General features: G+C 43.0%; 1 protein-coding gene across 1 annotated transcript in view; it reads right to left on the minus strand.

Moving 5' to 3' along the window:
• The window catches only part of CDH4 (cadherin 4), a 458,999-nt gene that overhangs the window by 58,534 nt on the left and 375,960 nt on the right, over positions 1-24,505 (minus strand). The window contains 1 exon segment of the mRNA XM_026862164.1: positions 20,743-20,915. Coding sequence (XP_026717965.1) covers positions 20,743-20,915 — 173 coding nt within the window.

Below are 24,505 nucleotides of genomic sequence, written 5' to 3' on the forward strand. Positions count from 1 at the left end.
CAAAGAAGAAGCTGGAGGCTGTGATAAGTATGTGTCAAGATTTTTGTGAGATGGATTAATTCCCTGTGGGGAGGAAGGTGAGATCATGAAATGTATTTAATTTTATCATAAGTTGCACTCACATTTGTGTCCCAGAGGTGTAAAGTTTTATCTCATCCCACGAATTGCAGTGTTTACCTCACTCTTGGTTAACAGGAGCTATATGGATTTTTTATTTCTCTTTTCTTGTAGCAAATGTCAGAACCGTTCAGGTTTAGAAACATATTATCTGACAGCAGAAACAAAGTGCTAACTAAAGCCAGCTGTAGCAGGTTTTTACTTTGAGTCTCTAAGGTCTCTAACTAAACCATTAGCTCATGGAGTCACTGATTTAGAGGCCAGACCTTGCCCCACATGGAGTCAGCCCTGTCACTTTGAAGGGGTAGAAGCGGAAAACACAACGCACATCACAGAGATCCCATTTTTGCTGCTTCATTCAAAACAGAAATGACCATCCTGGGCTGGCACCTTCCTCCGGTCTAAACACCAGAAGATGTGCACCGAGGGTGGGGGAATCATCCAGCTATTACTGCACTGCCTGCGGAGAGGCGACGTGAGCCCGTGCCAGGGGTCTAGCATGCTGCGAGCAGGCAGGAGCGGGCACGGAGCGGGTGAGAGGGATGCAGGAGCATCTCCTCGGGCAGTTTTCTCATTTGCTTCATTGCGTATGTAAAACAGAGCCTGCTGTCCTCAGCTGCACGGGGCCCGGGTTTAGCACAGCTGATGAACAGGGAATACCTGTATGTATTTATTACCTATGTGTAAGAAATCTTCCTCTCTCTCCTGGAAAGCTGTGGTGGCTAAACAGGCCCCCAGCTATGCTTCAGGGGCACACGCAGGTGTGGATTCAGGGTTTTGTGGTTTTGTTTCTGGAGGGGCAGGCTGCTTTTGGGAGGGTCTGTACATTTGCCTGATGTCATTTTTCAGGTTCTTTTCCAAGTGGAAAGGGATGTTCAACCCCACGCGCCTGGTGCTGCTTCCTGGGGCTGTTTCTGCAGCACATGGCAGAATTGGGCCTCGGTATTTTTATAAAAGGGAAAAAAGCAAACAAACAAAATCAACAGATGGAAATCCTCAGATGGAAGGGGACATACTGGTTATTTATTTAAAGAGCTGCTAAGGTCTAATGGAAATTTTCAAGAAGCATTCCATTTAGAACTAGCAGAGGCTTATTTAGCCATATTTTCTGTTTGTTTTCAATCATTTTTCATAGCAAAGAACATTTGCTACCAGTGCTCATTCCTAGCATCTTCAACTGTATATTCCTCAGCTTGTGTATACCCTGGTTGCTACGGAGACAACTGAGATGCCATAAACAACAGCAAAGCTCTTCTGGTGCAGAAGCAATGCACCAGGGAGAGAAAAATCCCTTGGAAACACGCGATCTTCCAGCCCTTGTACACAGGCGTGGAAAATGGGTGAGGTCTACCGGACATCTAATGTGCTGGACCCCGAGCCTAAGCAAAGTGTTTCCCCAGAGTTGCTCCCCTGTTACCAGCTGCTTTTCAAGCTACACAAAAGCCACAAACCATATTACTCTAGACTTGATGCCAAAGAACATTTTCTACCTGGATTTGAATAATGTGAATATATTAATTAAAGTTGATAATGGCTGATAATGATTTCCATCAGCAGTAGAATGTTGCTATATTTATCACTATCTATGAGATTCTCGTACCTAACTGTAATTTATACAGAGAAGACTTGAAGTAACGTGACTTGCCATCTTAACAACTTTTCTGATAACACCTTTAAAGTCACAGAACATTGTTTTCTCAGACAATGAGTCCATTTCTCAGTATGTGAAGGGAAGCAAAGAGAGGAGATCACCACCTCCGGGTTTTGCTTTGAGCAGCTTACCCTTGAAAAGAAGTTGATTTTGAAACTGGCCACAGCAGTGGCAAAAATTTTGAGAAAAATTTAGTGTTTATATTTATTATGGATGTTGCTTTGCAGAACTCTGACATGGCATGGTTTGCAGACAGAAGTAGGGTTTAAAGGAAGATGGGTTGAGGGAGAAAAGAAACTCTATGCCTTGGTCCTTTCTAAAATCCAATAGGAAATACCTCGGAGGCTGGGGGGACTGAGCTCCAGCTTCCCTGGCCTGAGCAGCACTGGCCCTGGTGGTTTGGGGCTGGCAGTCCTCACAGCTTCCCCCTTCGATATCAGGGAGAAAGCATCTCTCCTCTGGCTGTGCTCAGGAGTCCTTTGGAATGGGAGCTCTGGCAGCAAGAAGTAAGAAATGTCCTGCAAAAGCCAGAGAGGATGCAGCAGGGAGACGGCTGGAAGGTGTCTCCTGTGACCGAGCTCTTGGGCAGGAGGGGTGGGCAAGGACTGGACCTTCCCTCAAGGGGACAAAGAGGGGATGGCGAGATCCCACTAAGGAAGTATCCAAATCCTCACACAGTGGTGGATCACAAAAGTCTACAACCCCGTGGGGTGGAACTCATGGAACTGCCCTGGTACTCTCTCAGTCTGGTTGTAGGAAGCATTTCTCCTGCTGCTGCTGTGCCCAGGCTCAGCGAGGCTCCTGGTGGGAGAGCCCCTTTGAGAAGAAAAATTAGAGTCAGACACTGAACGTCATTCAGGAACTATGATTTCATGGCAGTATAACCTAAAGCCAGCTAAACTACACCTGACTTTAAAAATTCTTTTTTATACCAGGTCACTAGATACTGACATGCAACTGAATATTCTGGAAAAAAAAAAAAAATCCAAATATTTCCTATAAAATAGGTCTTAGTGATATAAAATTTATAAAATACAAATTCATAAAATATGCAAACTGGCATATTTTTAGCTAGTATGAACAAAACTCAGAAACATCAGTATCTGACAAACAGAGGTCAAAACGGTTTGCAAAATGAAATAGGAACAAAACATCCGGGAACCTCAAAATCTCTCAAAGCTGATGATGTAACTGCTCTGGGTTTCAGCAGACCTAGACTGAAAGAGAGAACAACAGGAATCTTCTTGAATATTTGTTGTTAAGGTAAATCTAAAATGATTGTCTAGCACAATGTTAATTACATTGTACAGCAATCAAAACAGAGACGCTGAGTCTAATGAATCCCTACTCTCACCTTTGGAACAGAACTGGAGTGTCTTGTTCACCTCCTTATTAGCCCATAAATATTCTAATTAGGAAGCAACTCCAGATGAATAGGATTAGCAATAAGGACATTTTAGACTAGGTACACAAGAGATACTCAAAACTCTCATGTCTTATCTAAGGCTCTCCTGACATTTATAATCATGTAGAAACGCTAAATTTACATAGCTCTGCCTAATTAGACATGGTTGCAATTATGTTTGTGGGCTTCCTTTTTTTCCTGCCCAAGTATAACTTACACTGTCAAAACAGGAAGCAGGAACTGAATAGAAGCTCAGCAAGAAATAAAAGTATTTTATACTATTTATTTTTTGCTGGTTTTAATTTGAAATTCATATTTCAAAGCCATTTTTTTTTTAGATCCCAGGCAAGAACTGGCTGTTATGGATCCAAGTCCAGATCACTGCTGCTTTAGATGTAAAAATGTGCTTTTTTTAGATCGGCAGCATCTCAAGAGCAGGCACTAAACCAGGCCAAATTCTGCAAAAGGTGATACATGCTCTGCCTGTACTCAGTGGGTTGCTCCTGCTCTTGATGAGAGCAGGAAACAAAGAAAATTCATTTCTTTTGAGGACTTTCCCTGAAATTCTCACCCTGACTATGTATTTTTCTGACTGCCCTGTGGTTTTTTGGTTTCGGTCCCTCTCCCCAGCCTGAAAGAGCCTGAGTCTGACATTTCTGAAGTAATTCTGTTTGCCTCCCTTGGCCTTCAGAAAGATGGTGAGAAGCAGGTAATCCATCAAGCTATATTTTCTGTGCAGCAAATGCTGGCATTATTGGGCAGGGATTTGATAAATGATGTGTACATTAAAAGAACTGAATTTCAATATATTGTCTTTGATGTCTATAATCACAGATAGAGTTCTTTCACCTCAGCTCAAACATAAATCAAAGTAAGTGATACGCACTCAATTCAACATGCTTACAAATTTCTGGTTTAGAACTAAACCATAATCATGAAAACTCATCTGTGTTGGCAGACTTCACCTGCACGGAGCTCAGGCTGCAGTCCAGGTAGGTGGAGACGCCCATACACATGTATAAACTCTTGGGATTGGGGTATTAGGAAACTCCCAGGGCGAACAGCCACACGTCCATTTTACTGGCTGCTTAAGGTCTAATTCTATCTACCCCTAAATTGTTTATTAGAAAACCAGCATCTTATTTTGCTTGCATGTCACGTTTCAAGCTTCATGCAAATGATGCCAGCAGAGTTACAGAGCCCTTGGAAGCCAGACTTCCTGGTGGCAAAGGTCAGTGGCTCTAGGCACAGCAGTACCAAAGAATACTTTCTTAATAAAGACTCACGAGGAATGAGAGAGCAACCAAAGAATGGTATTGAAATCCTCCTGTTTACAGCTTCACTGCTTGGAACGTGGGAGAGGTGGAGAAACAACAGTTCTGTTCGTGCAGGTTTGTAAAAGCCAAAATTAATCAATTAAGAAACCAAGTATCTTCCTCCTAGCAAACTGAAGAAAAGCAGATCACGCAGCAAATTACCTCACGTGAGCACTCTCGGACCATTTAATGCACAGTCCAGAGCAGTAACCAAGCGCAGGGTCAACCCAAATCCAGCTGAAACCCAAAGCCTGCCGAAGCCCAACTGTGGCCTTCTAGTGAATTTTACACCCAGGCTGCACTGAGCTATAAAGAGCTGTCATGTTTCGGAATATCTTCATGAAATACGTGCAACAGTCTGCTTCTAAAAGGACGTAACCGACATGTTTTCTTTGGCTAAGACATCAGCCTCATGCCTGCCTTCTTATCAAACTTTCTGATCAGGAGTTGTATCAGTCAAGAGAGTTGGATCTGAAAGCTTACAATGGGCAGCCCAAGGAGTTGAAACAAAATCAATAACCATACAAACACCACTCCCATCCTCAGCTCTGCTATATTTAAGATCAATCAATATGCACAAACGACTAGCGCCAGGCACATCTGCACTAGTCTAGCACATAATCAACTTTGTCTTGTCTCAGCTTAATATAATTTTCCACCATATTAGCAGTCTTTATGATATCCTGTCTTTTCAAATAGACATAATTCAGAATCACCACATAGTTCAATTGGATTATTCGAGTCGCACACAGGCCCACACTCACACACACACACACATTGGCTCTTCAGTGACGGTCTCTCTTCACTCCACTGCGGTTGGGATTATGGCCACATTTAAAGTTTTTGCAAGGAGGTGACATTTGAGGCCACAGCCAGCTTTCACCAATACCTCTGACAGAAAAATTTATGCGTGTGTGTATAGGTACACTTAACAGACTGGGAAAAGAAACGCACAAACATCAAATGCCATGCTGAAGCATCCATTTAAAATTGCACACACTTTTAATGACTTGGGTGAGGGTTGCTGTTGCATAAATTTATTTAACGTTAATGTCCCTTGTTTGCTGTAAATTTCACACTGTGAAATTACCAGGGCAATTCTAATGGAGCTGAAGCCTCCAGCTGCACTCTATGATAAAGGAGGAAATAATTATGAATTCCTCTGGGAAGCCAAAGAAAGTCAAAGATCTCCTTCAAAACTGCTCCCAGATGAGCTGCTCATCAGCAAGCTCAGGAGGTGCAGAACCGCTCTCCAGCGCGGGGGGAAGCAGAATGAACAGGACGCTCGTGCTGACGATGACTCCGCCATCAACTGACATTTAATTTGAAAGGATTGAAAGCTGGTGTCTGCAACAGCTTCTGCCAAGAAACGTATGAACAGTCAAGACAGAACATGGAAGTGGTTTTACGTTCCAAGTTCAGATGATACTGTGTAATTTTACATCTAATCACCTAGCGCGAGACATAACCACCAAACACTCAGCTCCAAGAGCTCCTGCCTGAAGCTCTGACAGATGGCCGCATCATGAGAGGATGCTGCACTACATGGGTTGTTCCATCTAGCATGGCATTTCCTATATCCCTTTGAATCCAGGGCTTATAGCCTTTGCCAGAGTTCACATCGAGAGCAGAAAAAGGATAAAAAATAGTAACTGCAGAAACCCCTTAATCTTCCATCCCTGCAAATGTCTCTTCCTCCCCACCCTTGTTCTCCCTTGTACCTCCCTGTTCCTAGAAAGGCAGAAGGCTTCATGTTTCTTCCTTCTCCTATCCTCCAGATCATTATGGGCTGGCCTGGACAACAGCACTCTGCCCACAGCTGGAGAGACCACGCTGGCAGCGAGGAGATGCAGGCACAGCTGGAGAACCCAGCCCCGGCCTCCTCCTCATCACCACGCTCCCTGCCTGGCAGTCAGCATCCTCCCTCTGGTCAGCTTTGAATTCAGGCCCAGTAACGAGTGACCCAGTAATTGGTCAGACTGCACCTCTTAAATGATAAACCAGCTCATTCCTGGTAAGGAAGGCAGAGAAACCCAAGGAACAAAATCACCTAATGGAACAGACAGGCAGTATTTATTCAGTTGCTCCCCGTGCGTCACTTACAATAACGTGTTGCAGTGTACTTCAGGCTTGTTTTCCAAGAACAAATATAATTCTTATTTATAATGCAATGAAGGATAAAGCAGGTTTCCTGATTCTGATAAGTGATTCTGTGATTATTTCTTCAATAAAAAGCATCATGTCTTTCAGATAATTCTTTCACATTTTATCCTGGTTTGGAACAGAGAAGGCACAGACGAGCATCTCTGCACCTTGAGTCACTGCGTTTATTTTCTCATTTATAAAACCCAGGGACCCGCTAGAGAACACATCAATGGTACTTAAGGATTTCTGAACTTTGTGGACTGGACTTGCAGCGGCGTATAACCAATGCATGGCTACGGCGAGCGTCACCGTTTATCAGGTAATTGCATCCTGTGAGATGATAATGCACTGGCGGCGGGCTTGCGGCGTTATCACCGCAGATCATGACATAGTGCTCTCCTTGAATAGCAATCACCCGGCTTTCCGAATAAGCACCGAACCAATACGCTGCTGGGAAGCCTGTCAGCAAAATGCCTGTACAGTGCATCAGCATGCTCCAGACGTTGGCTTGCTGTATCGAAAGGGGGTGAAAAATGTTAAACGAAATGTAATCACCTGCTTGGACTTTCTGCTTACATTCAAATTTCTTTAACAAACAAACAACCGACAGTAATATATTATTTACTGTGTCTTCTTTTAAGGTAGCTGTCAGCATGCGATTTAGAAACACCAAACATACCAAGAATGGGATTTTCTGTGTCAAAATGTCCCATTGAAATTCAGACACCTCCTTCTCACAGTCTGTGCAATACTGTGAAGGAAACAGGGCCTGGACCTCATTGGAAAAAATCCCCAAACAAATTTTGTGTTTATGTAATGATATATTTATTTAGGGACATTCCAAACAGATACAGCTGGGTAGACTTGAAAATAACCGCATGTGAAAATGCAAACAATAATTTATGTAACTTTAAATGAGATTTGCAAGATGTTTTGATGCGTTTTCCCTGAATGCTCCCCTGCACATCTGGTCATTAAGCAGTAATTTAGCCTACCTTATTTCCTACGGACGTTGTAAGAAAAGCACCATGCCTGTGCTCCTCTCTAAACCCGCCCTGCTACAGCATCTGGGGTCAGCACAATAATGCAAAATCCATTTCTCAAATCTGTCAGTCAGTCTTTGAAGATGCTAATACTGCAGGCGATGGTCACTCTGAGTTACATTAATAGGCTCTTATTGTGAACAGTGGAATTAGTTTTCAGAAGAACATCCCTAAAAACCCATTTTGATATGGTAAGATGACAGTAGTGGCAGAGACCATATAGAGAGCTGAAGGGGCCTGAGGACGAAAACTGGTGGAGAATATTATGACAAAGTGGTTTTTCATCAGAACATGCCAAGAGTGAAACTGCTCCCAAGGAAGGGCGTTCAAAACCTCTCCCTCACTTGAAATTTATTTTTACATTGCAAAACAGACTCTTTAAAATGGTTTTAATCGTTTGAGATAACTTGGACAAAAATTGATCTTTTAAAATGTCAAACATCATTTTAAAAGATCAATATCAATGTGACATTTTTGTAGCTATTAAAATAAAAACATTGATTCTCTCCACACTATTTTCTGACTTGTAATTATGTTTTTAAAAATTCATTATTTTGTCCTAATCTGGGTGGGAAACTTTTGTAGGGCACTTCCTGCCTAATCAGGATCATCTGCATAAATGATCGCTGATGCTTCGACTCTTGCTCACACGGATACAGCCAAGAGATTCTCCAGCTCTCTTGTTTGGGGGTTCGCAGAAATGTTGCCATGGCCGAAGGAGCTGCGAGTGAGCCATCTACCCAAAGATCCATTCAACATCCTGCGGGTTTCCCTGCTCTTCAAGCTATTTTACCAGCACTGGTAAAGTTTGCTCATGGAAAGTCAGTTTAGATAACGTCTATACGCGCTGTGGCCAGGGCAGGGATTGCTTTGCAGATGGGGATACGTTGAAGTCACGCAGCCATTCAGTGCCTCTAGAGCACGTGCTGATGGAAGCTGCCTCCGCTTCTCATCTGTAGGGCAGATTTTCTGAGAGTAGAAGCACTGGTAACCCTTCCAGATTTTCTCTTTATGCTCAAATATGCATTCATTCAAACCACATCTAGCTGCTGATTTACAAGCAAATACTGTTCATTACCTTTCCTGTCAAACATCACGTCTTCTGATATCAAACATTGAGGGGGAAAAAATGCACATAATTTACAAATCTAATAATGCGTTTCCCATCACACTCCTCTGCATTGCCATGGCCACAAAAAGATGGAATCAGCCAAGATGAAAGCATTTTCAGGGCTGAAGTTTAATGGCTAAAATAATTGCAGAAACATACACATCTCCAAAACAAACCACTTCCAGAATGAATAATGCGTGGAGTATCCTCTCATCTACTACTTCACTTCACCTCAGTACAAGCTCCCCTGCGAGCAAACACAGACAATGTATTGTAGGATATTTTAAACACTGCAGATCTCTACAGCTGGGCCAGCTCCACTCTGCTGCAAGCAAACCGCACAGGATGCTGCTCTTATCTCTCTGAAATTCACCTTCAGAAGGCAAAAACAACTTCCTAAGCAGGCACTGTATTTGGCATATGCTTGCTTGGGTGATATCAAACCCTCCCTTTAGAGAAGCAGACATCTACCAGAAAAGCTTTACTAATTCTACGAGAGTCACTCTCAGTTGACTTACAACCCCTGCTATCCACCCTCGGGAAACAGAAATCAGTCTGGCCAGTTCACTTCTGTTTAAGCCAATGCCCAAACCTTTAACCATTAAAATAAGATTCTTCCTTATAAACGGACATGAATTCCATGCTGGTGTGAATGCAAAACTGCAACCTATTTATTTTTCAGAGAGCTGTATAAATTAAGACTGGAAAGGCCAACTTACTGAATGTCTGGATAATATGAGTCACTGCATTTTCATCCAATTAGTTCCCCTTCTACATTTTAGCCACCAGATTTGAGGTCACTCAGTATGTGACCTGTTTACTTTAACTGAAAACTATGTTTATTTTTCTAGAAAAGCCTTTGGAACAGAAAGCATTTTAAGTGCAAAAAATGAATAGCTTGACTAAAACATCATTGTACTGACACATATTCTACTTAATGATGATTTCTTACACTAAATCCCTACATTTTTTTTTCCTTAAAACTGGAATAACAGAACAACAAAAGGAAAATATTTAGCCTAAAAAATTAGGAGAAAAAATGGTGAGGTTACCATGACAAAAGAACAAACCACATCACTGCTCTGCTACTACAAGCTCCTAGATGCTTTAATGTGCAATTCTGGGAACAATCACACACAGCTCCGGCCTGCCTGCACATCACACCTTGCTGGCCTTATCCAAGAGACCCTCTCCCAGCATGCAGTGAATGAGAAATATCCCAAACCTCGGTGCCTGACATTATGATTATTTATAGTCAGTCTAGTGATGCTTGGAAGCGTCTAACAAGAACAGTTATTCTTCCCTTCAAAGAGCCACCTTCTGCCTCCTTTTTGGATACTAATTTGTACAGAACTCAGGGAATTAGACAGTATTCATGTTGCAGAATAGCAAACTCCCACATTTTTGTCCCTGTGCACACATTTTTGCCTTTTTGGAAGTATCGAATCCCCATCAACTCCGTATTCTGTGATCCTGACACTGTTCCAAAGCTCTGATGAGATGTATCATAGCGACACTAGATAGATCACCATTTTAATGATATAGTCTCTTCATTGTTTACACTTACGACTTCCCATTTACACTTTCCAGAATACTTTCAGAATACAAGGCTCTATATCTGGTCTTCTGACAGTTACATTCCTTTGCATTTAAGCTGCCTTTTTCTTATGTTCTGTTAAGAAAAGTGGCTGCTGCAGACAAACGTCCTGTAAACTCTGGCAAACGTGCTGATGATAATATTTTAGTATGAAATGTAGCCAAAGAAACTTACAGGAATGGGTTTTGTTATTAAAAAGAATAAATAAAATTACTAGGTCTAGGAAGAGTTAACAAAGTCTCTCTTTAAAATGCTAATAATAGACAATGGTCTGTGGATAAGTTAATTAGTGGAGCCAGCTTGTGTTTAATTATTTCACTTGACCTGGTGCAGATTGAGACAATAATCCCTTTAGAGAGGGGAAGGGGCTGTTGGAAAGTATGTGATGTACCAGAAGAAAAACTTTAAGTCTGCCTGAGCCGAGCAGGTAGTCTTCTATCTAAAATTGGAATGATACACTATTCTCCACTGTAAGACAAGCTCAAATGGAAAAAGAAATGCAGGTCTGAACCACAAAGATTATGCTAAGGACCTGGTGAGCTTTTCACTCCGATACTTAACTTCCCCTCCCTTCTCCCCCCCCTTTCAGCTGGGATTTTACTATTGAATAATGTATAAACCAACCCACTGTAGTCAGAGGTGGGATTTCATGAGCAACTTGAAACAACTGCAACCAGACTGCACCAGAACTCTCTGAACATACTAAAACGTGTGTGAAGAAAGAAAAGGGTCTATAGACTATTAGTATATGTGGCATTTTCTTACAGGAGAGGCTCTGAAGATTTACACATTTTAAAAAAGAGAACGGATTAGGTTGGGTATCAGTCCTATTCTTGCTCAGGCTCTATAAACGGATCCAATTAATCTCAAAGGTTTGTTTTATCTGAATAGGTCAACCCCAAATCATGTAGCTTTTCAATTTGGTAACATGTCTTCAATAGGCTGCCCAAATATGAATAAGTCATTACAGTTTAACATGTGAATCGGTACAACCTGCTGCAGAGGCGATAGCATTTGAATGCTAGCAATGCTTTAGGAAGTGCTGTGTCCTGTCACCTGGAGTCCTGCGTCCAGCTCCGGAGTCCTCAGCACAGAAAAGACATGGACCTGTTGGAGTGGGTCTGGAGGAAGCCACCAAGATGATCAGGGGGCTGGAGCACCCCTGCTATGAAGAAAAGCTGAGAGAGTGGGGTTGTTCAGCCTGGAGAAGAGAAGGCTCTGGAGAGACCTTAGAGCAGCTTCCAGTACTTACAAGAGGCTTAATAAGATGGGGACAAACTTTTTAGCAGGGCCTATTGTGATAGGACAAAGTGTAATGGTTTTTAACTAAAAGAGGGATGACTTAGACTAGATATAAGGAAGAAATCTTCTACAATGAGGGTGGTGAAACACTGGCACAGGTTGCCCAGAGCGGTGGCAGATGCCCCATCCCTGGAACCGTTCAAGGCCAGGTTGGCCGGGGCTCTGAGCAACCTGGTCTCGTTGAAGATGTCCCTGCTCAGTGCAGGGGGTTGGACTAGGTGACTTTTGGAGGTCCCTTCCAACTCAAACTATTATATGATTCTATAAAGCCAGTTGTATAAAAGAGAGTCTAATCCACACAGAAAAAACAAATTGGGGAGCTAGTCTGGTAGGCAGTAAATAGCTCCATATGCACTGTCTGAGTGGGAGGAAACTCTTCGTTTCAGCCAAAGCGTAGGACTCATTCTTGGTGGAATCAGCTCCACGGGAGATGTAAACTGGCTGTAGGTTTACTTTTATACACTGGTTCTCTCTGTTCTGTGGTTTGTTCTGTGGTTAGAGCATCCTTCTGTGCGCATCTTCACAAGGACTCAATCTGAAAAACTCCACAGAACAACTAGACTGATAAAAGCCACAGCACTGCTCTATTTGATCCTCTTTATTAAAAACATAATTTGATGGGGAATGAAATGCCCTTGGACAGGAGTAAGGCCAAGACAAATGCCAGCTGTGTGCGGCAGATCACCTTGTCAGATATTTATTGCAGAGCAGCGCTGTGGTGGTGGGCTCCCCATCAGCTCCTCTGACAGCTGCATTTCACCGGAGCACAGGGATTGTCAGCTTCGTCAGGGAAGATGAAGCTTTCTCAGCAACTGGTCTGCAAATGTGAAGCCAACTTCTCAAGAGGGTTGGCCTGGCCACAAAATCACGGGTCCTTCCTCATCCCTCACAAACAGCTGTGATGCTCTCCTCCTTCAAAGGGCAAGAGGAGTGGCAAAGAAGACACAGCGTGTCCCAGTCACGAATGAGGCACTTCCACGATGCCAACAGCAAGGCGAAGAATTACTGAAGGCAAGTTCAAAATTAGCATTAAAAAATTGGCAGGACTGCTTATCCTGGTGACAGGTTGACCATGTTTTTCTGAATCCCAAAGAATTTGTGTTGTACAGACTAAAATAGCAGGAAGAGAGTTATAAGGTTTCATGGAAACTATCAGACTGAGCAGCTTGCTTAAACAAAGGCTCTGCTCTCCCATGTTTTTCCAAAGCATGCGAAGTGCTCCTTCCCCAAAAGCACAGGTGTCAAGGATTAAGTATCACACATCTAGCAGTCAAGGATTAGCAATAGAGGTGGCCATAAAATGTGCTCTGCCTGTCCAGGCAGCATGATTAAAGACATGTTTGTGGCGCTGTCTTACTTCCTTCATTAGTGTTTCTCTTTGCTTGTCAGTGTTATTAAGTTCCTAAACCCCCCAGTGATGACAGGGCCATTAGTGTCTAAACAGAGAGAGGATAATGAGTGAATGCTTGCAGATGAAACCACAGCTAGGCTGAGCTTACACAAACTCACATTCAAACTGTGCCAACAGATCATCAAAATTTGTGTAACCAGTTGGTCTCCAGCCCATTACATATGAGTCCCATTCATCTTGCTGGTGATTTTTTTTTGGAGGTAAATACTATGGCTATTTTCCTATCTACTCACTGGACTCTCAAAGGTTCCAAGCTATTTACCAGCCTCTTCTTTTGGAAAGCTTTTGTTCTTTAAAAGTTTCTCCTATCATCTCCAAACACACTTTTTTTTTTAGTGAAACACGTACTCATGCTATTGTCTCCCAAGCCCCACAGCTCAGACTCCTTCCTCTTATCAGTCTTGCTAGTCTACCTAGCTATCAGATTTTTATCAAGGAAAAATAATCAAAAAAAAAATTTTCATATACAAGAGCTCTAAAAACTCATATTTAGTGAGTTGTAGCAATTATGCAGAAGACCAAAAGTTACAGATGAGTCTAGAAACACCCACCAGGAAGACACACAGCCACTGCTATTTGAGAAGTGCAAACAGGGAGACATATTCTTTCCAGGTACTGTAACAAGGCTTCAGAGCTGCTGATATAATTCCCCTCTTAATTAAAGCAAATGGCATTATTTCTATGACGAGGCTTTGCTCACACCTTTTCCATTCTGTAATAAAGGCTACCAGGAAATCCACTGAGCAATGTTGGACCAACAACGCTCAGAGCAGATTCAAGTCCTCCCCATCTGCTAACTTCTGGTATCTCACATTACTACAAGTGGCCCTCCACTGGGTGCACGATGCGTTTCCAAATGCACTAAAAAATGAACTTTCAGTGATGAGTGGTAGTGCTTCTCACCATAATTTACTGAAAAAGGTCATTCTTGTCTGTAACAAGAAAATGAAATGCATGATGGAATGATGGAGCAAGCTCAAATCAGTCCTAGGTACAATGTAGAAATGTAAACTAGAATCAAGCATAAATCTACTGGCTAAATTCAGCTTATGGCTAATCAGCTCTTCCTTTGACAGGATATGCTGCTGTGGAAATGGGATAATTTTATAACTGAATAATTTAACCAGTTTTATCTTTAAGTAATGATTTCAGGCATATTAATATATAAAGCTTCAGTATTTACTTTTTTGTTACATGGACCTGAAAAATTACAAGGTATCAGGAATAACACTATTCAGTGATAAATGACTTTTATAGAGTGGTTTTCATCCCCTAGAATGACTTTGTGCTCCACAAATCCCTGGGATGGTGTGTGGCAGCCGGGCAGACAGCGAGGGCAGAGCCTGCTGTGCGACAGGGCTGGGGAGAACTGCTTGTCAACAGCAAGGGGAAACGTTTTAGAAACATGAAGGTCAAGGCTAGAAGGGACAAGTAAAACAGAGTCCGACCTGCTGTACAGAGGATGCTATAGTATTTCACCTGCTTACCTCTGCTAAGAGTCCAGTAGTTTATGTCTGGCTTGAAGACTGTTCCACAAAGACTTCCAATTATTATTTGAATGCTGTGAGAAGTGGAAAAGCCATTTACCCTTGGAAGACTGTTACACTCCTTCGTCATCTCAGTCACTGTAAAATACTTTGGAAGCCTACAAGTCTGGAAGCTAAATACAGGAGCTTGTAGTCCAAATTCATAGAAATAGATGTGCCTCATTGGCAAAATAATTGTTAATCTCTCACTCTTGTTCTCCTGTGAGCTGAGCTGCAGATGCATTTTTCTGCATGTTTTAATGCAGTGATACAGGAACTTCATCTTTAAAAGCCAGGTACTTGTAGCTCAGCAGAATCTAACAACCTTGCTTTAGTTCTTCTCTGGAAAAAATAATGGAGAGAACATGAAAACCAGAATCCCTCTCACTCTAAAGAACTCCTGTAATAGATACAAATAGCAAACACGGTGGATGCTAGATTGTGCCTGTCAGAAGGTGACATCCTCTTACCAATTCTGCATTAGTCCTCACTGCTCCTTGGAGATGGCTAATTTGAGTGAGGAAAATGGGAAACAGAAAGTCCTAGGATGCAGTCAAGCCATTTAGATGTCACCTTCCCTCATTCTTTGTGTTTTGTCAGTACACATACACGACTGATAATCTGCCAGATTCCCTCATATATCACTTGTATCGCGTCGAGATCCTTCAGTCTCACACTGCAGCAGATGTTCCTCCAGCCCTGCTCAGAGGAGGAGGCGCAGCTTTGCAGAACACTGCATTGATATGCAGTGAGGGGAAATAATTAACACAGCCAGCGGTAACTTAGAACAGAATAAATTCCTTTTGTTGTATTCCAGGGGTGGAAAAAGGATTGAAAGCTGCTGGACTCTCTTGCCAGAGGAAAGTTTTCTAGTACAGAAAGCACGGCTCAGCCTGCGTTACCTGTTGGCTATACTTAAGAGTACTGGCTGGCTAGAAGAGACAAACCCAGATTAAACCCACTTTATTTGGGTAATCTCAAAGCAGTGGATTGCTATCTATGGGACTGTTTCACAAAGGATGAATTATAGCAGCCTCAATGGCTAATCTAATTCCTGTCACCATGTGACGCTTTGTTTACTCCTGGCCAACATCTGAAAGCATGAAGTAACAAGGAGGTTTTGAAAAGCTGCTACAATGACCTGGAGATAAATGTACTCAAAATAGTTACTACAGATGGTAAAACCCCATTCCCGCTCAGTTTCTGGAGGAGCAGCGTAGCGTTTGGGTTTTTTTAACCTAACATTTCAAATTTCTGCTCTATCAGAAATGTCTAGCTGCACCCAAACCAGAGTGTTGGAAAAGAAATCAACTGTCTCTGCTAATAAGAAGAACTTCTCCTCTTCCCCACAAAAATCTTGCCATTTCATTCATAAATAAAATAAGCCGCTAACTCAGTTGTTGGCAGGCTCTCTCTTTTATCTTTCACTCACTTGAGAAAGACTAGCAACATCACATTTTCGGAAAGCCAAGTGTAGTAATCATAGAATTGGATTTCATGTATTTTTAAAAGCGTTTGCAGCAGCAGAGATCCAATCACTTTTAAAAGAAATATAAACATACAGAAGTTCGGAAGAAGCAACTCGGAGCTCCTGACTTACTTCATTTCTTCAATGTAAGATGAATGTGCCAGGAAGGGACTCCTTTCTAAAGGGGATCTCAGAAAGTTAGCAACATTAGACTACAAGCACCGCGGAGCCAAAATACTTATTATCTCAAATAAGCCTAGATGACATTTGAGATGTCTCGACATTTATTGGCCTGCGAGCAGAGTGTGGGATCAACCAGCTCCTTTTCTCTCTTTTTTTTTTTTTCTCCTCCTGCTTGCTCGAAGTCTGTTCATAAAATATTTACGGGAAGCTCTTCAGAGGATGCTATTGCCTATACTATAGCCCCAGTGCAGCTTTACTGTGCTACTGAGACAGATATTCTGCCACTAGAGAAATCAAAAGAGCTGATGGGGTTGAATTACTGCACCAGGAGCTCCCTGTCAGACTGACAGTCTGGGCTCCATCCCCGCCTGGGACACCAGAGTGAGCGGCAGTGAAAAAAATGAGCTAGCACACAGAACAGATCTGCTCCCTTTTCCATGGTTATAAGGAGAAATGTTACTTTTCAGAATGGAAAACAGAAATATGAATGCTCTGCCTGTTTCCAAGCGCCAGTTGGGGACAGTTGACCCTTTTTTATCTCTTGTTATTTTCTTCCTGGGAAAAAAAAGATCAATGAAATCTGGAATTCAGATGCACTGCTAAATTAAGCTATCGGTTGGGTAGCATCTCCTAGTAGTACCACCCATTTCTGCAGAAACCTACCCAAAATTAAGGAAATTAGCATGGTCCCCTCTTACCCTTGAACTTTGTTACAACCTGTCCATCTCACGTATCCACAGCCTTCCCTATTAATCCACACATTTTGTGCTCCCACCATTATTTTATCTTTCCCTCCTAGTTTCATTAAATCAGCCTCAGACCTCCTACGTTTCTCTGACGTTTTCCTGTAGCAGAGCAAGTATCTTCTTTTAAGTTTTTCATCTAAGCTTGGCTCTCTGAATGTACCTTTGAACCTCTGATGCACTCTAAATCCCTGTAATTTTCCCTATTAGTTCAAGGGATAGATGCTCCTTTGTTCCACCTTTGCCATTTCTCACTCTTAGGCATCCAGGAGCTTAAATCACGCTGTTGCTAAACTGTCCTCTTTTAATAATTTTTATGAAGTGCAGTCCAATTATCTTTATCTTCCTTGGGGATCCATTCAATTAAGCGCAGTCGTAATGAGTGAATGGACACAGAGCATTGTAACCATATTTACATCCAGATTAATGGGAACCAGGTAAGATAACTTTAAACCCATCAATATTTTAATACCTTGGCTTTTCATTTTGCTATCTTCAGTGTCAGACACATTTAGAGAGATGAGCACAATTTGAGAGGCTGAGTTTTTAATTTCCTCTTTGGTTTGTGGAAATGAGGGTTTAAGAAACAGCAGCAAACTACATGAATGTGTCTTAAAATAGGCTTCTTGTAGGTTAACCAAAACACTTCTCATGACACAAAACGGGCTGGAATGCTTCATCCAGCTTCCTGGGCATCTCATGAATTGGAGGTAATGTAAGAAACCAGTAAAACCCCAATATTTAAGTGGAGATGCTGAGAGCATTGGGAAGTCTCATTTAATGGGCATGGAACAGAAATACTGAGCTAGAAACACCAGTTCTGAAAGACAAATGCTGGATCTGGAACACGGACCTGTCTCTTAGATACAGAATAGCTCTGACAGTTATTTTCGCGCCTGCTTTGAGGTGCCTTTGCATTGCAGGAGCAAAGGTAGAGGGTCGAATGGAGACTGAAAACCTGGTTCTGTTTCAACACAGCTTAACATAATAGTGTCACAGACACTGATAAATGTGTCAATAAGCATTTTGAGAAATAACTGGTATCCAGGGAATTTATCTTGGTTGTAGTAGTTTCAGCTGAATAGGTCAGATTTGTTAACATTTTAATTTACACAAATCTGCATTCCAAATACTGCTCTTCGGCTCCTTTTCCTAACAACAAGAAAATGTCAGCAGCAAAACCAAATTTACTCCTCTAATAGCTTTCTCAAGATTTCAGGAAAAACAAACAAAAACAAAAAAACAATCTGTGGTACAGTTATGGGAGTGCTTAAACACTGTTTGCAGTTTAGACTTAATACAATTTTATGTTAATAAAACAGAAACTTTTGCCAATTCCAGATGTAATCCTGAAACGCGGCACAGAGCAGTGGGAACAAGCACGTCCCGTAGCTTCAGGGCAGCCCCAGGATTGTGCCCAGAGCTGATTGTTCTACCACGATCCAAGAGTCCCTTGTCCAACCCGGTACTCGGCTTGGGACACTCAACACCGGATTTCCACACACAAAGTGCCAGCTTGCCTTGATTTCCTACACCCAGTGCAACAGGAGAACTAACATGAAGTGTATAGTTCCTCTGAATTTTTAAAAATACTTCAGACACGAGATAAATCTGAAAAAAGATGACCGTTCCACCTTATTCTTTCCCCCTAATTATCACCTGCCTCTTTCTTCAGCTGATTTGCTGAGATTAAAACCTCTTTTCCACCAAGCTATCCCAATCTACGTCTCTGAAATTAATATAAAACGGTGACCTTTTTCTATCGGTAAAGCCCTACATTAAAATGCTGGCCCCCACTGATGTCAAGGGGGCAATAACAGTTCTGTCATTTTCATAAAATCAGCATTTTCCTGCCAGAATTCAGATCTCTCCTTCGAGTACTCTGCCACCGTCCCCCCCAAGGGCTGTCAGCAATCTCTCCAGCCCCTGTTTCTCCTCTTCGACTGCAAGCACACTGCAGGCTCCAGCATAGCCTAGGATAATCTACCTGCTTAACATTCAGCTAACTTTCCAGTTTTCTAAATAAAAAGAGCAGGGAAAGGTCAAATCTGCCCTAGGTTTGTGCTTACAAAGTCTGCCACGTCAGGTGGGAAGGAGCAGGCTCTGGTGCTCCTCCTGCTCCCCCAGCTCTGCTTCTTGTCTTCACATCTGGAAAGCTCTCCGCTCACCTGACCTTCTCCTTGGAAAGCTGTTTCACACAGCATCTACCCCCAGGTCAGCTCGCCCTGAAACTGTGCCTTGGGCAAGCCCCAAATCTGCGCCATTCCCAGCCAGCATCCCCCCCCCAGTCCCACCGGCTGCCCCGGGGCTCTCCGCTTGCTGTGGAGCTGCTGTCGGTGCTTTTATCCGCTCTCAGCAGCGGCTCCACAGCCGCCTTCGGGATTCCTCCCAAAGCCGCCGTCGCGCAGCTCTGAAACTAAACAGCAGCCCCAGACGTGTGAATGAAATGGGCACAAACCCTGGCAGAGCAGTGCCTGTCGGCCGCCGCTTGGCAGAGCGCTCTGCAGCGGGGCCAAAAAACTGCCACTGGGGCTGATGTGCGAGTGGAAAAGATATTTTCGGTGCTGGAGGTTTTCAATTCTCTGAGTGTGGAGCCTCCCACTCCCTCTGTCCCTGCCAACGGTCACAGGGGAGGAAAGGAGAGAAAGAACAAAACCAGTTTCTGGTGGGTCCTCTCAGAAAAACACCACGCTGGGCTCTCTCAAAATGGATTTCACTGAACTTGTTATCTCTGGGGACTGCCTGAACTTAGGCATCTGAGCCTAAGACCATGTAAGTCCTTTTGCATTTACCACGTACCACACTGTCTGCGGCTCCTTGCTCAGGGAACAAATGATCCTTCCCATCGCTTAGCTGATCAAGATCTCCTCACGGCACTGGACAGGTCACACGCCATGAACCACACAGTCAAATGGGGAAAAAACCCAGAACTTAAGTCCTGCCTCTCCCTTCACACCCATTGACCCCTGTCCCCTCCTTCTCCCGTCACTCCAACCCACCACTGATGCTACATTGATTTTTGTTTAATGTGTGAGGTAGAAATGCCTCGTCCTTGAGCTGTACTCACAACTAGAGAAGGCGGAGCTCTGAGAATCAGACTGTATAGCTTACACTGGCAGAGTATGTTTTTGTCAGTAAAAGTGAAATTTCTTCTGCAGTTGGAAAAGCTGTACATTGCAAAATGCCAGGAAGAAGAGGCACTAAAGGCAGAGCCTCACACAAGCCCAAAATCACTGGAAGACATTTTCCTAGTTTGTAAATGACACAAGGATGCCATCGTGAAACATGCAAAGCGTGTTTGAGTACAGGCTGTGAAACTGCTTCCAAAGATAACATGCAAAGAAGTAAGCAAGACAGGTCTAGAAAGGGCTACAGATGTCTGGCACTTCATTTTTCCCCTGACAGAAGGGGGACAAATGCCAGCTTATGCATCCCCCTGCTCCTTCTGGAGTATTTTCTACATCTTTGAGTTGTACAAATTTAAGGAAGGAAATTATCACGAGTTTGAAGATTCTCCCAGGGTTTCATCATCGATTGTTATGGATTAAGATTAAAATATCACATCAAAGCCACGATGCCCCACAGTTGCTGCAGAAGCAAAGACCACAACCTCCACGTCGCCACTCAAACTTTTAGAGGCTTAGTATTCAGGACAGGATTTGAGCTTTGCCAAGTCAGCAACCTTCAACAGCAGGAAACCTGGTATGGTGGCTTATAAACTCACCTCTCTGTCAAGTCCGGCAGCCACAGTGACAATGTCTCCCGTCTCGCTGTTAATAGTGAACATATTTTGTGATGGGCTCTGTGGAGTCTGAGTCACGATGCGGTACCTCACCATCCCGTTGGCAGTAGTACTATCATCTGCATCATTTGCCGTCACTGTCATCACGTAGGTACCTTGGAACAAGAAAAGATAAAATATCAGGGCTGTCTCGCTGCAGAGCAGATTGCAGTCCCATTGACTTGGGGTCATGCGTTTTATTCAGAAATGCTATGGAGTAGAGATCCCATTTCAATCCAGCCAGCTAGGCAAGGCGAGGATTATGAAAATAGCAACACTGCTGAGACTAGATGATCTGTAAGGATACTGATTACACATAACTGGTACATAACGAGAAGTCATATGAGGATATCTATGATTAACTTCTAATTCTTTCAGTGATTGTAAGTTTTAGGGCAGCACTTTTTTGTCCTGCAATTTCATAGATTCTCACAGGAGATTTTTTTTTTCCATCCAATCAATGCATTCACATGCATTCAGAAGTGGAGTTTAATAGTGGGAAGCCCATCAGACTTCTCAGCAGCTTCAGAAGGACACCATCAACATGCCCATGTCCAGTGCAGGAAGCAACTGTCTGCTACCTCCAGTTCTTGGAGAAACAACCACTGTTCTGGCTCCTTCTGGAGAGGAAAAAAACCCCATTTCTGCAGAGCAAACAGAACAGCTGCTGCCCAGCAGGACAGAAAATCAATGATTTGGTATGTGTGGCCAGCAATGTATTGAATTGTTGGTTTGTTTCTTGCTAATCATCAGTGTCTTCATTTGCCTTGCAAAAAACAATCCCTACTTTCTAGATACTGTTGGGAGCTCACTGATGCACTGACAGGCTCATTATCACTGGAGTTTGGCAGCAGGGTGTTTTGCTAAAGTGGGAAATTATCATTATGAGGGTAAAAGATGTTACTTGATTGGATGGACTCCTGCAGCTGCATGGTCCTGTGACCCCCCAGAGCTCACAGGGCCCAGCTTTACACTTGTTATATTGGTAGGAGAGAATGACTAAAAGGGCAGACACATACTGCTTACAAAAAGCAATCTGCAACAGTGGATAAGTCTAATGATATGAGACCTGAAAGGAGCAGTGGGAGGCAAAGAGAGACAGTGAAACCAGACACAACCTCTTTTATTGACCACCAAACCCAACAGCATCAATGGGAAAGATGGAAGGGACCATCTGAACGCTGCTCACTCAGGAACTCTGAATAGATGAACCAGCTTATGAGCCTGTCGTGCTGGAGGAGATGCAAAGTGGTCCCAACAAGAGCCTGAGCTGATTTAAGATGGAGCCACGTGGCGTTTCACAAAAAGAGCTGAGTTTGTTCTGCCCACTTGGTTAGATGTGAGCCACTGGCAAACTCGGGGACGTGGGGCTACATCACCATTGCATTGTGTCTCATCTAATAAACCCAGATCCCCAGCTTGGCCACAAAGCTACCAAGCTTCCAGTTCAGAGAAAGCAGCGTGCTGGAGAGTTTGCATCTGTTTGCAAGAGTTTGAAAAATACCCCACGCTCTAAAAGGGCAGATCTACCGATGGCTGCAGCACGCCCAGGTGTTGTACCCTAGCCCAGTGTCTTTCAGCCACTTGGCACGTAGGCAATCCCCCAGTATCTTCCCCAGCTTTGGGAAAACAACATGTCTCAGTATTAGCAGTAAGTGGCCTCATAAGTTTGTATTTTTTTGCACTGTGCAAAGTGCTTTGCTGATCTCCTTCCATCTGGCTCAATCAGGCTCTTTTTGTTCCCTGTGGTGATACATATTCCTGTGAGTTTTCTTAGTTCAATAAGAATTATAGATTAAAAAATAAATGAATGTGTAAAGCAAATTCTAATGATGAATACATTCCTATCTTTCTGCAATAATCCTGATTCACATTTGTGAAATGAAAACAAACTATTCAACAACTTTAACATTTTTCCGATCAATAAACTTCAGGAGAGGGAAGGAACACTGAATTGAAACAAGGTTGTGCAGGCAATGAAATTTCTCCTTTCTCTGCAAGCATTCTTTTTTCACTCTTTTGTAAAAAACAGTTATCATGAGACAACTGACACAAATAAAGAAGCCAACCCTTCGATAAGTACAGGGGAAATGTACAGGAGAAATTTAAATAGGAAATACGCTGAATGAGATGTTTGATTTGGAATTTAAGTTATCTTAATGTATTCTATACTGAAAATATCTCTGAGCAGAATGTCAAAACCTGGGGCTAATGAAAACAGAAATGGAAGAGGAAAACAGACTCTATTTTAGGACATGTGAAGTCTTAGGACATATTCCAGAAAACAGGTGCTATTTCGTGATTCACTTCTAGTGCAAGAAACAGCTCAGAAAGGAAAGTTATTTGGGCTACTAGGTTCAGACAAGGGCGCCCCACAGTTGTGGTCCCTCCTCACCTGGGGTCTCTCAGACTGCACAGTAGTTTCCAAAATCAACCAGGTTGTGGGCGAGATGGGGGGTTCCCAACTTAGCAGGGGAACCCATGAGGCTGCAGCTGTGTTGGGCACAGGGTGAGCCTGCAGCTGTACTGTTGACGGAGTGTATAGTAGATCCTCTTCACTCTTTCTCTCACCTTTTTGCTCCTTTCCTGCAGTACAGCATTGGACTGAACACACCTACTCTGGAAGAAGGACTATTTCAACAGTGTTTGACCTGCATCCTCATAAAGGGAGATGGGACTGGACAAATATCTCTGAAGTCATGAACCACGCACTGGGGAGCTGTATTTCAAGAGGCAATCTGCTCCCTATCTCATATCTTTAATTTCGATTATGAAACCCAACCACAGAGAAAACAGAGGAACTTGGCATTAATTACTAACTTGTAACTTAATAAAACGTCCTCTACAAAGGGCCCTGTGTGGCTGCAGCACTCTGCAGCACATGATGGAATTGCAGCAGCCGCTTCCTTCCCCGGCTCTCCCTGGGGCTGCTTGTCTGACCACAGCCTGCCGTAAACTGGCTGCAAATTACTCCCTTCTCTCTGCAGTCTGGATGGTGGCTGATACATCCACTCCCGTTCCTATGCACACACGTTGCCCACCTGGCAATACTGACCCAAGAATAAAGAGTGTGACGGCATCTCCTGTCACCCATGCTGAGGGTAGAGGACCACTCCCAGGGGATCAGCTGCTGTAACCTGTATCCCCACAGAGGTTCCACACAGTTTTCTGTGCATTTAGTCTGCCTTGAAGCAAGACACAACCTCTAGATACCTGTGTGCTGCAGTGAATGACACGAACATATATTTGTGCACAAGAGCATTCAACAGAGCAGTGTGGATATATACTGCTACAATGCCTAGCATCATCTGGGTGCTATATAAAGTCTTCCACTATACTAAGATGGTTGGTGATGATTTACCTGCTATAAAAGTAAGTAACACCATGTTTCTGTGTCCTATGCATGGGGATATATCTTCATATACTTTATATTAAAATATAGGAAATACATCCCCATACGCAGCCTCTATTATACACAAACTAAGCAAATATACAGTGTCAGACTGCACACTGCTTACACGTTTGAGGATTGTGGCTGGTATTGTTTGGGTTTAAGTGAAAAAGTACAGACTGCCCAGTCTGCTGCAGGATTTGTGTATGCATTTTGTGGAAATCACAGTATTAACCACACTTTTAATCCCTATATTCTACTCAGACAGAGGCTGGAAGAAGTTACTACAGACCTGAAACACCGGGAAAACTCCTC

Source organism: Athene cunicularia (assembly GCF_003259725.1).
Source record: "Athene cunicularia isolate RWA chromosome 20 unlocalized genomic scaffold, athCun1 chr20_part1, whole genome shotgun sequence".
Classification (NCBI taxonomy): domain Eukaryota; kingdom Metazoa; phylum Chordata; class Aves; order Strigiformes; family Strigidae; genus Athene; species Athene cunicularia.